We start from the raw sequence: 18482 nt of genomic DNA on the forward strand, positions 1-18482 counted from the left end.
TACAGTATATAATCTACTGAATGCTATCTTGTGGAAGTAAAATGTCGATAAAAAATTGCAAGATTTCAGTGCTACACATCTGCAAAAGAATGTCTTGAATTCAAATTTGAAGATGCATAACTTGAAGCCCAATCAATCTTTTCCAATAGCAATATAGTTAGGTAAGGCATAAATAGGAGAATAAACACAGAATTGAGATGTGATATCCTACATCTAATACATGCAAACAATTTCAATATCTCATTCATGTGCACTTGATTAATTCTGCTAAGCACTGTATTAGGCATGCATGAACCCCATTGGTGCATCAAGGCAAATCGGAAATTACAAAGAGTCATGAATAATGGATTTGGTGTCATTTTACACTTTCTGTTTAAAAATTGTGTTGGTTGATTTTAGAGATTGAACCTGTGAAGAAGTTGTCATCTGCACATGATTGTCTTCAATCAACCTTGTATAGTCTATACACAAATCTAGTAATTTATAGTGTATTTAAGGGTATCTAGTAATTTTTATTCTATTTGATGAGATTATTGTCTTTAAGATTTATTTGTTAAAGGATGCATGAAACAAATTTTAAATACTTAAAAATCTTTGAATTTCTTGAGTTTTTCAATTTGTTGAGTCTTGGACAAGTTTTTGACGAGTCTAGGTGTCAATCCAAGTCTGAGTCAAAAATCAGCTTGCCGAGTCCAAGTCTTGCAACACTGGATATAATTACAAACTATCAACCAATAAGTATGGGTTAACACACATGATAACATAGGTATATTCTAACCTAAACCAATGGATACAACATCACAAATAATGTATCTATCCAATCAGTCTTGAGAATATAAAAGGCACAAGCACCAAGAGAGAATTGGTACATGGCAAGAATCACACAACGGTGGGGCCTTAGAATGGGGATTTGAAATAAAAAATTGTTGCGTTATTCAACTCATTTTTTGACTTATGTGTCCTCTAATATGAGGACAACAAATGGAAGTTGTCCAAGCATTGTCTTGTCTTTGCTACTTGATTGGAAAATTTTCTTTCTAAGTTCAACTAAAATCCAAATACAAGTGGAGATGAATCCACCTATCATTGCCTTCAATGCATTTAGATCCAAGAGGATGATAGAGGCATATTGAAGGAATGCAAAAGAATTGCAAAGGCTCATTCAAAAATCCCACATTTCACCGCTTTGAATGAGATCTAGATCCAAGTGCAAGGATGCAAGGGAGATACAAGAGGCTTGTCAAGACTTGTTCAAAAGTACACTTAAACACCAAAATTTATCAATTCTAGTGTGTACCATTCTAATATCATGCATTAACACTTTCTACCATGTTTTTCCTAGGTCAAAGGAAAAATAAAGTAATTGAAAGACACTTATAAAATTCCAATAACAATTCATACTGCAAATAAGAAAAACAGACATGGAAATTATTGGAATAAACTATACAAATGGAATATATTTTAATCCGTAATGATCTTATTAAATATGTGAAGGAATTTCTGTCAGTTCACCCAATCAAAATATAGAAAAACTTAAACAGGTGCAGTTATTTAGATCTCTTATGAAAACCTAACCTTTTCCTTTGGTCAAGCTTGAAATCATTCAACCTCTTGTCCTATAATTTGACCCTGAAATGTTCTTCGTAAGTTCTGAACATTTGGGTTTTGTTGTTCCATGACAGTGCAAGCACATCTTTATGTCTTAAGACACAGATCACTTGATTAATATCAACATAATATTAGTTTATTTCCTATAAAAATTGTTATCTTTGCAATCTTGAAGGCTGCAAATATTGGGTAAATTACACCTACCATATGACCTCATTCACAAATAGACAATAATATATAATTCAATGTATTGTTTGTCATATTTTATTGTTCTTTAGTATTTACAAGTGAGTTTTCACAGTTCTCTATTGTCCACTTGACATACATAAGAAATGCAAACCTTCGACAAAACAACCTCGGAGCTCAGCTATTCTACCCTTATTTTGGGTCTGAGAGCCTTCTTACTTTCGCCCCTTTTCCCTAACTTGGATTTCCTTTGCTTGAACATATACATGTATAGTTTTAGCCATAAAAATGGATAACATACCAGTACAGCCTGCAATTGTCAATCACCAGAAAAGAATCGAATGCATTAATATTACATGTTTGAGTTAAGTTGGTCCTTGGATTCATACAAAAAAAAAATTGACTGTATAATATAATTTGTGATTTTCCATACCACAATGAATGAATAATAGCTAAATGGTAACTTGTTGAAAGCATCGCCATAGATATTTTTCTTCTTTATATAGGGAAGTGCTTTATACATAGCCGGCACTGCATGAATGAAAAAAGAGTTTCAATTTATGAAGTCATACCTAGAAGTAAATCATACAAAGAAAATGCTTGTAAATTTGGTCTAACAAAATAATAGTGCCCAAAGAATTCACTGCACATTATAAACTCACTTTCTCCAATTAGTGCTCCTATGGGGTACAAGACAATAAAAGCAGAATATCTGCCAAAAATGCATGTTAGATCCAAAGATTCGTCAACAACAAAATGTGGTTATCAAATTGGAAGATCAAAAGATCAATTCACGGAAATGAGCCGTTAAATCCTCATACCTGAGCCAAGTAAGCCAGCCAGGGCAAAGTTCTATAGTGTTTAATGCATACTGTGGATATCGAATGACCTGTGGAGTGGCAATTAGGAGGTGCTAAAATCTCACGACATATGAGCCAAAAACTCCCAAAAATAAGAATGTCACTTCTCACTATTTAGTAAGAAGATTTGATTTTTTAAATGTAATTTTAGATATACATTTCAAATACTTACCAGACTAGACCATCTGATATTATTGATGCTAATATGTAGAAATAGACATTGCTAATTTTTACAGTGCCTACCGCAGGAAAATATACCACAGCCACACTCCATTTCAACAATTTCCATCTAATAGAAATGTACCGGTATTAAATGCATTACTAGTAGACAACAGTTCCATAATGCAGATGCAGCTGCAATGGCTACTTAATTTTCACAGCCTTTGTACTCATAATATCTACACAGAATTATTTTCATATCCTTGCTTATATTCATGTCATTAACTGTGCAAAACACAATATTGTTATAGATGACTGATATCATAGCATTCAGAATTGGTAAGATTTCAAAACTCTCCTATTACCAAGCTGAGTCCCAAAAAATGAATCGAGCCTCACAAATGAGTGCCGCTGAGACTATGGGCAAGTCTACAAGTTTTCAGCAAGTTCAGCAAGTTAATAGAATATACTGTCCAATATCAAAACGATGAGATTATGGAATTGCTTATATTTTTTTTTATTTTTAATTGTGCAGAGTTTCTTTCCCTAGTCTGATCCCAAGCCCAAAGTGATCTTCCAAGCCATCAGTATGAACACTATGACCTAATACCATCCTCTATTATATGTTGCACATACAGTATACCATATCCTGTTTTTGTCAATTCATCCACCATTTTGTTTACTTCTCTGGATACATCTTTTAGACTTCTAGTTGAACAAAAAGGGACTAGATTCTCCAATATGCAACAATCCCTGCTTTTATTGCTTATAAAACAATGCTGAAACAAAAATCCTCTGCTCACTCCTTACCTCATCCTCAACCCCCAGCTATGCAATCTGCTATGCTGATCCCCATAGTCAATTTGAGTTTTGTTCAAAATGCTTCTTCTCTACCAACATTAGTGGCTACAGTACCACAACTAATTACATACACTAGCATTAGAATGCCATTACTAAAACATGTTATCTCATTTCCTGTCTATTGATGCACAATCGAACACAGAATAAAATACCAAGGTATCTTGTCCTCCCTTGAACAAAGTCCCTCAAATGCTATGCTTCACAATCAAATGAGACAACTCCAAGGTTTCTATTGTCAGGTCTTGACTCGTGGATAAGCTTAATGGTTTGATGCAATAATGCTGGAATCACAAGGGGACTTACGTTGTGCATGAATGTTTGGATGCTTGGACATTGTCGGAACTCGGGACTAACTCATCTAACAAAGAAAGATCAAAAGGAAAGGGTTTAGAGAGTCTAATCTAATCTTAGGAATGTAGGATGTAGTGAATGACTTGGTGAGATTCTACTAGACTTTGCTTTGACACCAATGTAATGTCCCCATCTTAGTCACAGGCAGTGGTTTGAGGAGTTAGCCTATTTTTGGACCCTTGTAGGCTAACAGGGTATGGATAAAAGGGCCAGTGATGCAGTATCTTGAGGATTGGTCAATCTATATGTTCTAGTTCAGTGTTGAGTTCGGTTTTGGTCTTCGTTTCATCAATTTCTAACATCATATGAGGATTTCCTATTTTTTAGGGAAAAAACTGCTAAAAATAGACATGGTCCTATTTTCATTGGCATGGCGAACTGTAGCCTCAGCTTCTAACGGATTCAGTTTCTGAGCGATAATGAGGGAGATATGAATTTTTTAGTGGTTCTCGCAGGCAACTAATGTTTTAATGAAATATTAAAAAAAAATCATAAAGTGCATCACTTAAATTTATTTAAGTGAGAATTTATTATCTCCTAAGTTGGGCATCTCTTTTAGGGTTACGTTGGGAACCCTAAAAGCTAAAATCGCACCATTTGGGTATTTAGGCGGCCAAGATGAAATTAGACCTCATTTTTAATTGGATATTGAGCATTTGACATTTCTTCTGAGTACTTGGCTAGGGCGGCTAGGGTTTGGATCTATTTGGAGAGCGTGCATTCTTCAGAATTTTGTAGCTTTGAGATTGTGAAAGATCAATCGAATTGTTGCAACTTGGTTGGCTTCATTCAGAAGTCAAATTGAATCAAATTGGGGGTAGATTTGGCTTCTTACAAGGCAGAATTGTTGTAGGTTTTCTATTTGCTGTTATTGCTGATAATTTTTTGTGGTTTGGAAGTCTCTTTCCCAAACACACAACTTGCTCATTATTGGCGCCATCTTCTTCTATTTGGGCGTCTTATTATTAAATAAGAGCAGATTTGAATTGTTTTATAAATAAAAATCAGAACTTTGTAAGTTGCTGGTTTGAATCTTTCAATTTCAATAAATTGGCTAAGGACCTACGGGTATGCTTCTAAATTCTCCAATTTCTTGTTTCAGCTGATCAATTCCATGTATTCTTTCAATATAAATTGAAAATTAAAGAAACCGCTTCTGCAACTTCTGTCTATTTTTGAAAGACCATCTCTAATAATCAAAAACACAAAAAAATATTAAATTACAGTAGATTGAAGAATTGAACCAAAAAGGGTTCATCACAGTGGTATCAAAGAGCTTCTAGCAATGGGACACATAAGGCCGACTAAGTCTCCTTTCGCTTCATCAGTTGTTTTGGTGAAAAAGAAAGATGGCACACTTAGAATGTGCATTGATTACCATATGCAAAATAGAAGGACGATAAAGAACAGGTATCCCATTCCTCGCATTGATGAGTTGTTCGATGAGCATCACAGAGCTTGTTATTTCTCTAAGATTGACTCGAGAACATGTTATCATTAGATCAGTCTCAGGGAGAAGGTTATTGAGAAGACTGCATTCAGATGTCATTGTGGACACTATGAGTTTTTGGTTATGCCTTTTGGGTTAACCAATGCACCAACCACCTTTCAGTCCACTAGGAACAGGGTCTTCCAGTCTCAGTTGAGGAGATTTGTTCTAGTTTTCTTTGATGACATTTTGGTTTATAGTAGAACTTGGGAGGAGCACCTGGTTCACTTGGATACTGTTTTAGGCATACTTGACAGGGAGTCCTTTTACACCAAGGAGTCCAAGTGTGCATTGGGAATGGCAAAACTTTTGTATTTGGGTCACATAATCAACAGAGAGGGAGTTCGCATGGATCCTGATAAGGTTCGTGCCATTGTTGATTGGCCTACGCCTAAGACCTTGACTCAACTCAGGAGATTCATTGGTTTATATGCCTTCTACCGTCAGTTTGTTAGTAGTTTCTCACAACATGCCGCACCACTTACTAATTTGACAAAGGGTGCATTTGTTTGGACACCTCTAGCACAGAGTGTTTTGAGAAGTTCAAGCAATTGATGACTACATGTCTAGTTCTAGCTTTACCAAATTTCACCAAACCTTTTGAGCTTCATTGTGATGCATGTGGAGAGGGTATTGGTGCAGTGATTATGCAGGATCGTCATCCTATAGCTTTCAAGAGCAGGAAGCTTAGGGGTCCTGAGAGGAGCTATAGTATTTATGATAAGGAACTGTTAGCCATCATGCATGCAATGGCTAAGTTCAGGCGATACTTAGTTGGCAACAAGTTTTGTGTCAAAACTGATCATAATAGCTTGAAGCATTTTCTTGGACAGCGGAATCTAAATGAGCATCAACAAAAGTGGGTCAGCAAGTTACAATCTTATGATTTTGACATCTACTATGTCAAAGGGACTCAGAACGTTGTTGATGATGTCTTATCTCATCGTCCCCATTTGAGCTCCATGGCAGCTGTTTCCGAGGATTGGAAACACTTGATTATAGCAGAGTATGCCAAGAATCCATGGGCCTTTGGTATTATTGATGGGATAGTACAGGACAGCAGGTACTCTCTTGTGAATGACATTATCATTTACAAAGAGAGGATATTTCTAGTCCCAGGTTCTGAGGTGAAGTGCATTGTATTGAGGGCTTTCCATGATTCACCTATGGCTGGACATCCCAATTACTTTAAGACCTATAGGCAGGTTCGAGAGAGATTCTCTTGGAATGGTCTCGAGTCTGATGTTCTTCAGTACATCAGAGAGTGTTCTGTTTGCCAGCAGAACAAGAAGGAGCATAGCTTTCCTGCAAGGTTACTTCAGTCGCTTCCTATTCCTGACAGGAAGTGGGAATGCGTGTCTATGGACTTTATTACGAGCTTGCCGAAAGCTCAAGGGAGAGACAACATCTTTGTGGTAGTTGATCGGTTGACTAAGTATGCACACATTTCTTCCTGATCACGACTACTTATTCAGCTGCACAAGTGGCTGATCTTTACTTTCGTGAGGTATTCAGATTGCATGGTTTACCTTGGAGTATTGTTAGTGATAGGGACAGCAGGTTCATGGGTCACTTCTGGAAGGAGTTATTCAAACTTTGCAGGACAGAGCTCACTCCGAGTACCACTTACCACCCCTAGAGTGATGGACAGACAGAGATTGTCAACAAATCGGTGGAAGGATACCTGCAGAACTACATTTCAAGGCAGCAGAAGGCTTGGGTGAAGTGGTTACACTTGTGCGAGTATTGTTATAATTCCACTCACCACATGACTGTTCAGATGACACCTTTTAGAGCTTTGTATGGTTATGATGCACCGAGTTTCTTGGATTTATTGTTGAGCGATTGCAGAGTGCCTAGTGCTAGGGATCTGTTACAAGAGAACTAGGACATTATGAGAGCTCTTCGTGAGAACATCCAGAAGGCTCAAAATCAGCAGAAGCAGTATGTTGATCAAAAGAGAGTTGAGCGAGTATTTGAGATTGGAGATATGGTATATCTAATGCTTCAGCCCTATAGGCAGTCCACCCTGAGGAAGAAGGGTGCAGAGAAACTCAAGCCATGCTACTATGGACCATTCATGATCGTCAGGCGTGTTGGTGAGGTGGCTTATGAGAGCTCTTTGTGAGAACATCCATAAGGCTCAGAATCAGCAGAAGTAGCATGTTGATCAAAAGAGAGTTGAGCGAGCATTTGAGATTGGAGATATGGTATATCTGATGCTTCACCCCTACAGGCAGTCCACCTTGAGGAAGAAGGGTGCAGAGAAACTCAAGCCATGCTACTATAGACCATTCATGATTGTCAGGCGTGTTGGTGAGGTGGCTTATGAGTTGGAGTTATCGACAGACAGTAGGGTACATAATGTGTTTCATGTATCGCACCTCAAGAAGGCTTTGGGACAACACAGTTCCTTCCACAGATTTACCACCCTTGGATGATGAGGGAAAGTTAGTGCTAGTACCTGAGGCCATTTTGGAATTCAGAGAGCGTCATCTACAAAGGCGTGTCATCAGGGAATATTTGGTTAAGTAGAAAGACTTGCCAGCAAAGGATGCTACATGGGAGAGTGATACTATTTTACAACATCCAGCTTTGAGTTTTCTTGAGGACAAGCAAATTCGGGGAGGGCGGACTGTAATGTCCCCATCCTAGTCACAGGCAGTGGTTTGAAAAGTTAGCTTATTTTTGGACCCTTGTAGGCTAACAGGGTATGGATAAGGGGGTCAGTGATGCAGTATCTTGAGGAGTGGTCAATCTATTTGTTCTAGTTCAGTGTTGAGTTCAGTTTTGGTCTTCGTTTCATCAATTTCTAACATCATATGAGGATTTCCTATTTTTTAGGGGAAAAACTGCTAAAAATAGACATGGTCCTATTTTCATTGGCATGGCGAACTGTCGCCTCAGCTTCTGATGGATTCGGTTTCTGAGCGATAATGAGGGAGATACATATTTTTTAGTGGTTCTCGCAGGCAACTAATGTTTTAATGAAATATTAAAAAAAAATCATAAAGTGCATCATTTAAATTTATTTAAGTGAGAATTTATTATCTCCTAAGTTGAGCGTCCCTTTTAGGGTTAAGTTGGGAACCCTAAAAGCAAGTTATTATTTTTAAAACCCTAAAAGCTAAAATTGCACCATTTGGGTATTTAGGTGGCCAAGATGAAATTAGACCTCATTTTTAATTGGATATTGAGCATTTGAAATTTCTTCTGAGCACTTGGCTAGGGCGGCTAGGGTTTGGACCTGTTTTGGAGAGTGTGCATTCTTCAGAATTCAGTAGCTTTGAGATTGTGAAAGATCAATTGAATTGTTGCAACTTGGTTGGCTTCATTCAAAAGTCAAATTGAATCAAATTGGGGGCAAATTTGGCTTCTTACAAGGCAGATTTGTTGTAGGTTTTCTATTTGTTGTTATTGCTGATAATTTTCTGTGGTTTGGAAGTCTCTTTCCCAAACACACAGCTTGCTCATTTATTGGTGCCATCTTACTGTTTGGGCATCTTATTATTAAATAAGAGCAGATCTGAATTGATTTTAGAATAAAAATCAGAACTTTGTATGTTGCTGGTTTGAATCTTTTAATTTCAATAAATTGGCTAAGCACCTACGGGTATACTTCTAAATTATCCAATTTCTTGTTTCAGCTGATTAATTCCATGTTTTCTTTCAATATGTACTGAAAATTAAAGAAACCCCTTCTGCAACTTTTGTCTATTTCTGAAAGACCATCTCTAATAATCAAAAACACAAAAAAATATTAAATTACCGAAGATTGAAGAATTGAACTAGGAAGGGTTCATCCCAACCAATGAATAACTCCACAAAGCTAGTGCAATCTTTTAAGGTAAATATATGATGTTCAAATACTACCATCATCATCAATACCATCAAGGCAATGCATACCAATGGACGAGCAATAATTGAAGTTAAGTTCAATTCCAATTCTAGTTGACCACAGAAGGCAAACTTACAATCAACAAGAAGTTAGTGGTATGGATAAACGAATTTCACCATTAATCATTCATCCAATCAACATGAAAGCAAATGAGAATTGGAAACCATGCAACTTGTTGAACAACACATTTCCCCATATCTTAAATGAAAAGAGTATATTCTTTTACAAACCTTAGCAACAATTTCTTCTCCTACTCTATTCTTACTTCTAATGGTCTAACTACTACTATCTTCTACTTTTCTACTGCTAACTATTAACCTTCACAAATGACAAAGTTGAGCCTTATATAGAGGCCTCATTACAATGGATGGCTTAGATTGATTCACAATCAATGGCCAAGATCAAAAGATAGAAACCCTAATTAGGGTTTGTTACAACCACTATTACATTGACCAATGAGAGATGAGGGTAGGTAAGATAAATAATATTTGATGTAGCGCCACATGTCACCTATTCCCTCCTTGAATGAATGCTGACTTGGAACTTGAACGAATGGTGACTAGGATGCCACCTCCGCTTGCATTGTAGACTTAATCAATTTGCCTTGAACATTCTTCATAATGTTTGGAATTCCTTGTGATACTTTGCATTTCATCCTTATGTTAAGGAATTCCTTGAACTATTTCCTTCTTAACGTTCTTTGGCTTTGAGATTCCTTGATGTGAAATCCTTTGTGCATATCTTTTGAACTTGCTATCCATCATTTGTTCACCATCAAGGTGAAGTCTTCATGTTTGATCTAGTCCACGTCCTTGCTTTTGGAAATGCTTGTCCTGAAATGCTCTTCCAATTTTTGAAGTGTTGATATGCAAAATAAACAAACATTGAATCAAACACCAATAGGATAAACTTTATCTCAATCTCGGTGAGAAATTGATTGTCATAAGGACATATCGGGTCCTAAAACATCTACATTATCTTTGCCCATTCCTCCACTCGGTGAAAATTTGATGCCTATAGGGACTTCTTTGTCATTGATCTTCATTTGAATTGATTTGTCCCTTTGTAATTCTGCCCTCAAGTGGAAATCTGACCCCCATCGCGACTCATTGTCCTTGAAAGTTGTGTTAATTTGATCATCATTTGATGGAGTGGAAATTCGAACCCCATCAAGGCACTTCAATGTTCCTCACTTTGTCCTCACAAATAATTTTCCAAAATTATTTCAGGTTCTCACTTCAAATAGTTTTCAGACCTGTAAGCTCATAAAAATCAGAAATTCAACATTACGTAACATAAATTCTGGAAAATACGAGAGATTTGATCAAAATCTGGAAAATTTGTCCTTAGAAAACCTGATTTTCAAACTTAGGATAAATCTGATTGCAATAAATAAGTCTGAAGACACCCTTGTAAACTCAAAAAATGGCGTGTTTGATGCAATATCAGGTCTGTTTTCTGAGTATAAAGTCTTAGGACACCCCTGAAAATGGTTGATTTAGGTGCTGGAAAGTCGTCTCAGATTTTCTTTTCTGAGCACCAAGTCTGAATATGCCCTCTAAGGTCTGAAAATGAATAATTTCAGTGTCTTTATGATGTTCCAAGCCTGAAGCAAGTCTGAAGATACATCTGCAACTTAACTTCAATGGTTGGGAACAATGTCAATCAGGGCGCCACACTAACATACACTGCAATTCCTCCTCAATTGACTGAAGATGAACACGTTTTGGCTTAGATAACGGCTCGGCAAAATGTCTTTGGTCTGAGAATAATAGCTGGAGATGATGTTTCAGACTTGGACCAACAATGTCTATCATATCCCCTATGGATATTTGGCATTTGCTCCAGTTTTTAACAAATGAACTACAAAAATTTTAGCAAATAATTTGCATGCAAATGATTTCAATTTATCCAACAAATTATACTGAAAATCACAAAGTTTCAAACTAAAATAGAGATTTCTGAAATTAATTGAGAATATTAGCTTTAAATCTTCAGTAGAGCAACAATAGAAAAATCCAATCGTAGCCACAGAACTTACAGTCAAATTGGATAAACAACAATATGAATTTGGAGCACAAAGTGAGACACTTGAGTGATAGCTCCAACAAACAATGGGTTTCCGTCCACTGCCTCCAAGCTCGAGGGTTTCCATCCTCAAACCTGCTAAAAGCCAAAGCTTCCCAAAAATTCTCCAAGAGAGAACAATAACCAAACATAAACCAAGCATACCAAAATGAGCCTCTCCATATACTTAAATAGCACATTCCTGTGACTTCACATATCCTTTGCCTGTCTTTTGGAATTCCCCTTTAACAATAAAGTGACTTTATTTTATAATTTGAAGATGACATAAAGTCACTTAAATATGCTTTCATAAATAATTAAATTAAGTTGTCTTTAAAGTTATTATGTTTTAACAACTTAAAACTTAATTATTTAATTGATTTCCTAATGTCCCAAAAAGGGGACATTACAGTCCTCCCTCCTTAGAAATTGCTTGTCCTCGAGCAATACCAGGATCCCAAACAAATCTGAAAAATGTTTCAACATTCTTGTGATGTATCTACATGATACAACTGAACTCAACATCCTTGTCCAATTCTGCTAACCGTTGAACAATCCACAAAGAGCAAACCAAACTACATATGTTTCTTGGATCCCATGGCCAAGTCTGAAGTCTATCGCCCACATTATCTAGAGAAGTCAACTCATTCTTAATTTCTCCTCTCTGTAACCCAACATAACAAACATCTTAAAGATATAAATTGACAATCCTGCAAGCTGCAAATCTTCCTTCCAAAGAAGTGAACATCTCATACCACAACGAAATATGATTCTCTTTGTACCACTCACTCAATCTCTTCCCATTTGGCATCTTAAACATGTACAACTCATTAATTTGCAGGCTAAATAAGAAATGATGTATACTCCTCACAACGCAATCAAGCTGATAAGTACTCCCTTTTTTGGGTAGAGATCGATGCTCACATCTGCTAGACGTATACCCATCATGCTTACGCTGCTCTACTCTATCAAAACTAAAATCTAGAACCCTGTTATCACATGAAAACCAATTTGCAAGCCTGCTGTAACAAATGGTATCAACACTATTAAAATTGATAATCTGATTTTTAACAACTTCAATTATGCATTTCTTGTCATCTGCTGGTAACGACTTGTCCATGCTCACTTCCCAAATACGAAAAAATGACCATATTGAGCACTCACCCTCATGCTATCAGCTCCCAACTTCTCTGAAGAAACTATTGAAGGAAAAGGATTCATAGCAATTATTTCTTGAAGCAAGTGGCGCTTCTTACCAAGATTACTTACATAGAGCATATCAATCTCCTTATGTTTATCAATACCAATCAGCAATCTGCTATTTGAACTTACATAGTCCTCTCTATCTTTGTCTTGCTTGAGAATCTCCTCATGCCCAACTTCTTCTAACATAGGGAGATTATTTATCATTTTTGTTCCATGACAAAGACAATTCTGAAATCTGCCCCTAGAATCCGTTATAATAGCTAATTCATTGTGGCATATTGTGGCATATTGAGGCATCATAGAAAAATTGGTCACCAAAATTCATGAATGGGTCTTCTTGCTGGTCATTCTGATCTTCCTTAATATAATGTACTTCATCAGAATAGAGAATGGTGGAAACATTATGCTTACTTTCATTATGGCAATGGGTATTGATTCCTTCAACAATTTTTATGATCTCTTGGGTTCTTGGATTGAACCCATCTTCCTTGTGAGTTGCTGCAATAGAAGTCTGATTTTCAGCCTTGTATAATGAGTAATGAGTCCTACTCAATTGTAGACAAAACTCATCCACCTCTCTTTCCTTGTCTTCTGCAAATTTGGTAGCCAGATCTCTATCCATTAATAGCTGCAAGTAATCTGATTCCATTCGTTCTAAGGCCTCTTTGATTGCGCAAAGCTGAGGACTAGTGACTCCACTTGTAACTCCCTTTTGTCTTTCTTCAATTTGGGTTTTTCAAATAAGATCTTCAACGTATTTGTGAGAAGCATCTGCCCTTGTCAAAACTTGCACAATCCTCTCCTTTGTGACTAAAAATTTGTCCTTCAAATCTTGCAATGATAAAAGCTTTAGATCAAATTCATCTAAGGAACATGGGTTGCCACACATTAAATTTTCTGATTTGTTCTCAATTGTGGAAGCATTATCCTTGTCACTCTTAATGGATTCTCTAGATGATGACATGCACTCTTCATGAAGAAGTAATAGAGCAGCATTGTGATTATATATGTATTCACCAAAGGAGTTCTTCTCTTCACTAGTTTTATCAATAGTAATTTGCAGATCACCAATTAGGAGTTTTGTATACCTCTCACTCGTAGCAGCTGATTCTTCCTCCATAATATCATCCTTAGTTGCTTGGGAACTGTTGTGACCTATTTCACACATCACCCCATTGCAAATGGTGACCCCCCCTTTTTTTTTGCTTTTTAGGGTTTTGTTTTGCCGTCACATCTGCTAATCACCAGTGTTTTTACAATGAGGAGTTAGAATTTTTGAGAATTCATCCCAAGCCAGATTGAGAATTTATGCTCAAAATTGAATTTGAGTGCTGGCAAAGTGTTCAGAAGGTCTGAAGGACGAAAATCGCAATTGCTTTGAGCCATTTTTGACAACCTGCTATTTTTAGAATTTTTTGCTTTTTTCTGCTTTTTTAAAATTGGCATCTGGGTTTTGTTCTTTGAGCTATTTTATTGCTACCCATTTTGTCAGAATTTGAAAATCTCATCTATAGATATAAAAAGCAGAGCTTCAAAAATTTTGCTTTTTTCTGAGATTAGGGTTTTGTTCTTTAGGTCATTCTGATCCTACCCATGTCTTCAGATTCGAGAATTTTTGCTTCTAAGTGTAAAAAGCAAGGGTTTGAAAATTTTGGCTTTTTTCTGAGATTAGGGTTTTGATCCCCAAGCTGAATTATTCCTACCCATGTTCTCTGATTTCAAAAATGAGGTCTCCAAGTGCAAAAAGCAAAATGGAATTCCAGATTAGGGTTTTTGTCCAGATGAACCAGCAAGGTATGAACATGGCATGAACACTGTTGACCAATTCAAAAGAAGGCAAGTGGAATGGCACATCGAAAATTTCGTCCAAGTTGAAGAAATAAAAATGGCAGACAAGTTCAACAAGGTTCAAGGGTAGAATGGCAGACAATCAGTTAAAATGTGGAAGAAATTTGAGCGGGATCAATTTAAAAATTGTCCGACAAATATTAAACTCCTACCGAGAGTTAACTAACTCATGGCAAGGGTTACTTAACTCCCGCCTAAGGTTAAGCTTATTCATGCACCAAAAATGTTGACAATTTTTAAAGTGCACCTCATGTCCAAGCTAGAAATTATTTCCAAGTCCACTTTAAAAACATGGCACAAGCAAGAAATTCTTTCCAAGTCCACTTTAAAACCATGGCATAAGGAAGATGTACAAAATTCGCCAAAGCTTGAGAAAGAATGTAGGGCCCACTTGAAGATGGCATAGAATAAAAATGATATAAATTTCCTAGTTGGCAATAAAAGATGATATGGCATTCCAAGAGAATTAAAAATGGCAAGTAAGATGACTTGGCAATTAAAGTCACAAATAAATAAATAAATAAATAAAAATTGTGGTATGCCTTTCTCAAATTCGAATTTCTAGAAGGAGATTTAAAACAAATAAAACTTTCTAAAACATGATGGAAGCTTCTAAGGATAAATTCCAACTTCTTAGAGGGAGGATAAAACAATAAAACTTTCTAATTTTTGAGAATCTTCCAAGCTTCCTTCTAGAAGAAGGCAAAGGGTTTCAATTTTCTAAAGATAGAATAAAACACAAAGCTTCTAGAAATTGCTAAGAAGCTATAAAGACATGATGCCCATTCATTAATACTTTGTTTGCCAAGAAGAAGTTTGTATAGCAAAGAAGGAAGCATCAAAACTCTGTCAAAATTCGCCAAAGTTGAGAGAAACTAGTAGCTTCAATGCATGATCAGATTATCCAACTTCAAAATCTGCCATGTCTATAGGTTTGGAAATCAATGTTAACAACTCTCAGGCATAAAGATTATTAGATTCATGCCAAAATCTGATCATATTATCATATTACCTTTGCAGAAGTAAAATAAATTCAAGGGTTTGAAAAAAAAAATTCAAATTCTTCAGAGGAAGCAGCTCCAAAATCCAACTAGATTATCAAATTTTCAGAAGAATTTGGATGAGAAATAAAGCAAAATCAAGGGTTTGGATAAAATAAGTTCGATATTCTCCTTAAATTCGCCATTGATAACAGTTTGAAGGAGAAAATTCTACCTTGAACATCTCCAAAAGGAAGAATAAAGCAGGTCCAAGGGTTTGAAAGGGACATTCAAAAGGTTCAAGTTCGCCATCACCAAGGTTTGCTGATAAAATTCTGAGTTCACCATTGATCATCCTTGAATCTACCTTGGGAAAAGAATTCAAATCTGCACATAGATTTCTCATAAATCTTTCAAATCTGCCAAAAAATAAAATTCATCCAAGATCGTCCTAGACAGCAAATTGAAAGTGGACTTGCCCGAGGAAGAATAAATTTTGCCCTATCAAAAAAAAAGTAATCTAAATTCACATTGTCAAACTACTGCTATCATGATCAGCAAGGAAGTTTTAATCATTGCCAAAAGAAGAGGAAGATTGTTTATATCCGATATACATGTGATAACCTTCCAATTTTGAAGTGAAGCATCAACCAAAATCTGTCCAAAGATGTGGAAATTCCGCGATTTCATATCCAAGGAAGAAAGTCATCAAAAATTTGTTGAGGAAAAAGACATGTCCAAAGATTTTTTCCAAAGAAACTAAGCACAAAATTTGAGCAAATAAAAAATTGTCCAAGGATATGTGAACTTCGCCCTGCCAAGAGGAAAGCCTTCGAGCATGCCAAACAATCCAAAGGATGAAATTTTTCTTTCCAAGAACAAGATGGCCTGACAAATTGGAAGACAATTTGTCCGATCATACTTCCAAAGCCTGCCAAGATGACATGACAAAGAGCAAGACAAATTGTCTGATTATATTTCTGAAATGTGACAAAGACAAGAGGACATGTGACTGTCTGAACTTTTCCGATCCATAAAAAATGAAGGATGATTGTCCAAGAATATTCCAAGTCCGAGGACAAGCCAATTGACATGAAGCATGCCAAGACATAAAGACTAACACAAATTTGTTCCAAGACACAAACCTTAATATGTCAGACACATTCAAGTTCCTGGTTTAAGACAACCTAAGAGGGAGAAAAATAAATTGGCACATTCACAGTCAGGACATAAGATATGACTGAAAATTGTCCAAGCAAGTTGATCAAACTTACACGAATTTGTCCAAGGCATAAATGAAATATGTGAAGATGTCGGATCAGGGACCTCAAATTTGATCCATTAGACAAGAAGACCATCAAGCAGGCACGCTATGAGGAAAGACTAATTTTGACAAATTCACATGAAATCAGACCAACAATCGAGCAGGAAAATAAATTTGACAAGCACATGAAATCAAGGGTCAATCAAACGAATGGGTGGATAAAGGTTTGATACATGAAAAATGGCTAAGTGTGGAATTTCCCACAACCAAAAGAATCAAATTTTGACTAAATGTTGGATAGGAAACATGAAGAAAGAATAAGAACAAAGAAGAAAATAAAGAGGAGATGAATCAAATTCTTCTCCAAATTCAAGGCACCTGAAAGAGTCTCCGGGCATCAAGAAAGAAAAGTCTTCAGACTCGGCGAAAGTATGGAAGGAAATTCCAGATTTCTTGAAGGATTTCATTTCTGAAGAGTCAAAGACAAGCTCCCACGTGCAACATAAATTGGCAGCAAGAAGAGTATTCCAAACAAATTTCCATACTTAGGCAAATTTTTCGACACAAATTGGGGAATTCAAGTCAGCATGTCCAGGTTCATTGAACACACTACCTCTCAGCAGAAGAAGGGGGTGCAATCCTAAAAGATAGCATCTTGTGCCACTTGTCTCTCATTCGACAGATATTTGATCTATTTTGGGAAACCCTGATTAGGGTTAGGTTGTTTTAATCTTGGCCATTGATTAGAAATCAATCCTGGCCATTTAATTGTAATTGGGGAGCCTATAAATTGAACTCACCCCTCATTTGTAAATCATGGGAGCATGTTGCAAAACATGTTGAGATAAGCAATTGTTGCATACAATTGCCAAAGTAATAAGTAATGCATTGTTCGGATTGATGGTGATTACCTCTTTTATTTTGGAGTTGGCATGGTTCTTATCCCTCATCATAGTTTAGATTTTAATTCATACATGTTAGAAGAATGAAGGATTTGATAGTTTAGATTGGTGAAACTTTTTGCTCATACTTTTGTTGGATGGATGATTTTCATTCGATATGTAAAGTTAGCCTGAGCTTCTAATGTGGATGCTTAACTTCTACTTTGAGTAATATTGTTCAATTGTTGGTGTTATTCGTAAGTGTGAAAATCTTGAGCACAACCTTAGAAGATTGCACATGCTTTGCGTAGTTGTCCTAAGTGTGGCGAAACAAAGTGTTGTTATTAATTTCACCCAATCTTTACCGTCTCCTGAATTCTTAGGGATAGATTAGAATTTCTAAACCATATCTCCTTTTCAGTTTTCTTGAAGTCCACAATCCAAAACCCACAAACAATAAACCTCTATTGTGAATTGAATGAGCCAAGCGTAAGTCCCTTTGTGTATTACCAGCATATCACAACGCCCATTGAGCTTATCCACACATCAAGACCTAACCAAAGAAACCTTGGAATCACCATATAGTCTTCTTACAACCTTAGCATAAGTGGTGGTTTTTCAAGAGAGGATAGAGTATCCTTAGGTATTTTATTCTAATGTTCAGTATATGATAAAACGTACACCAACGGGAACTATCAAGTGTATTTGTTTGAACTTGATCTTCATGAATCAAGGTACCATTTACATCTATATCTTGCTCCTCATCACTACTTGGTTGCGATAGATCTTTCTCCTTATTAACTCCACGATTATGATCTAGTGTC

General features: G+C 36.4%; 1 protein-coding gene across 4 annotated transcripts in view; it reads right to left on the reverse strand.

Annotated features, from left to right (window-relative positions):
- Window positions 1-1458: 1458 nt before the first annotated feature.
- LOC131046438 (uncharacterized) overlaps window positions 1459-18482 on the reverse strand; it is a 104772-nt gene continuing 87748 nt past the window's right edge. For all 4 annotated transcript variants that reach the window (XM_057980179.2, XM_057980178.2, XM_057980181.2 and 1 more), the window contains 4 exons: window positions 2616-2683; window positions 2457-2506; window positions 2228-2325; window positions 1459-2104 (listed from right to left, as the gene is read on the reverse strand). In XM_057980179.2, coding sequence (XP_057836162.2) covers window positions 1976-2104; window positions 2228-2325; window positions 2457-2506; window positions 2616-2683 — 345 coding nt within the window. In that variant the 3' untranslated portion in view covers window positions 1459-1975. The remainder of the gene's footprint in view (window positions 2105-2227; window positions 2326-2456; window positions 2507-2615; window positions 2684-18482) is intronic.

The sequence above is a fragment of the Cryptomeria japonica genome, chromosome 1 (genome assembly GCF_030272615.1).
Source record: "Cryptomeria japonica chromosome 1, Sugi_1.0, whole genome shotgun sequence".
NCBI lineage: Eukaryota > Viridiplantae > Streptophyta > Pinopsida > Cupressales > Cupressaceae > Cryptomeria > Cryptomeria japonica.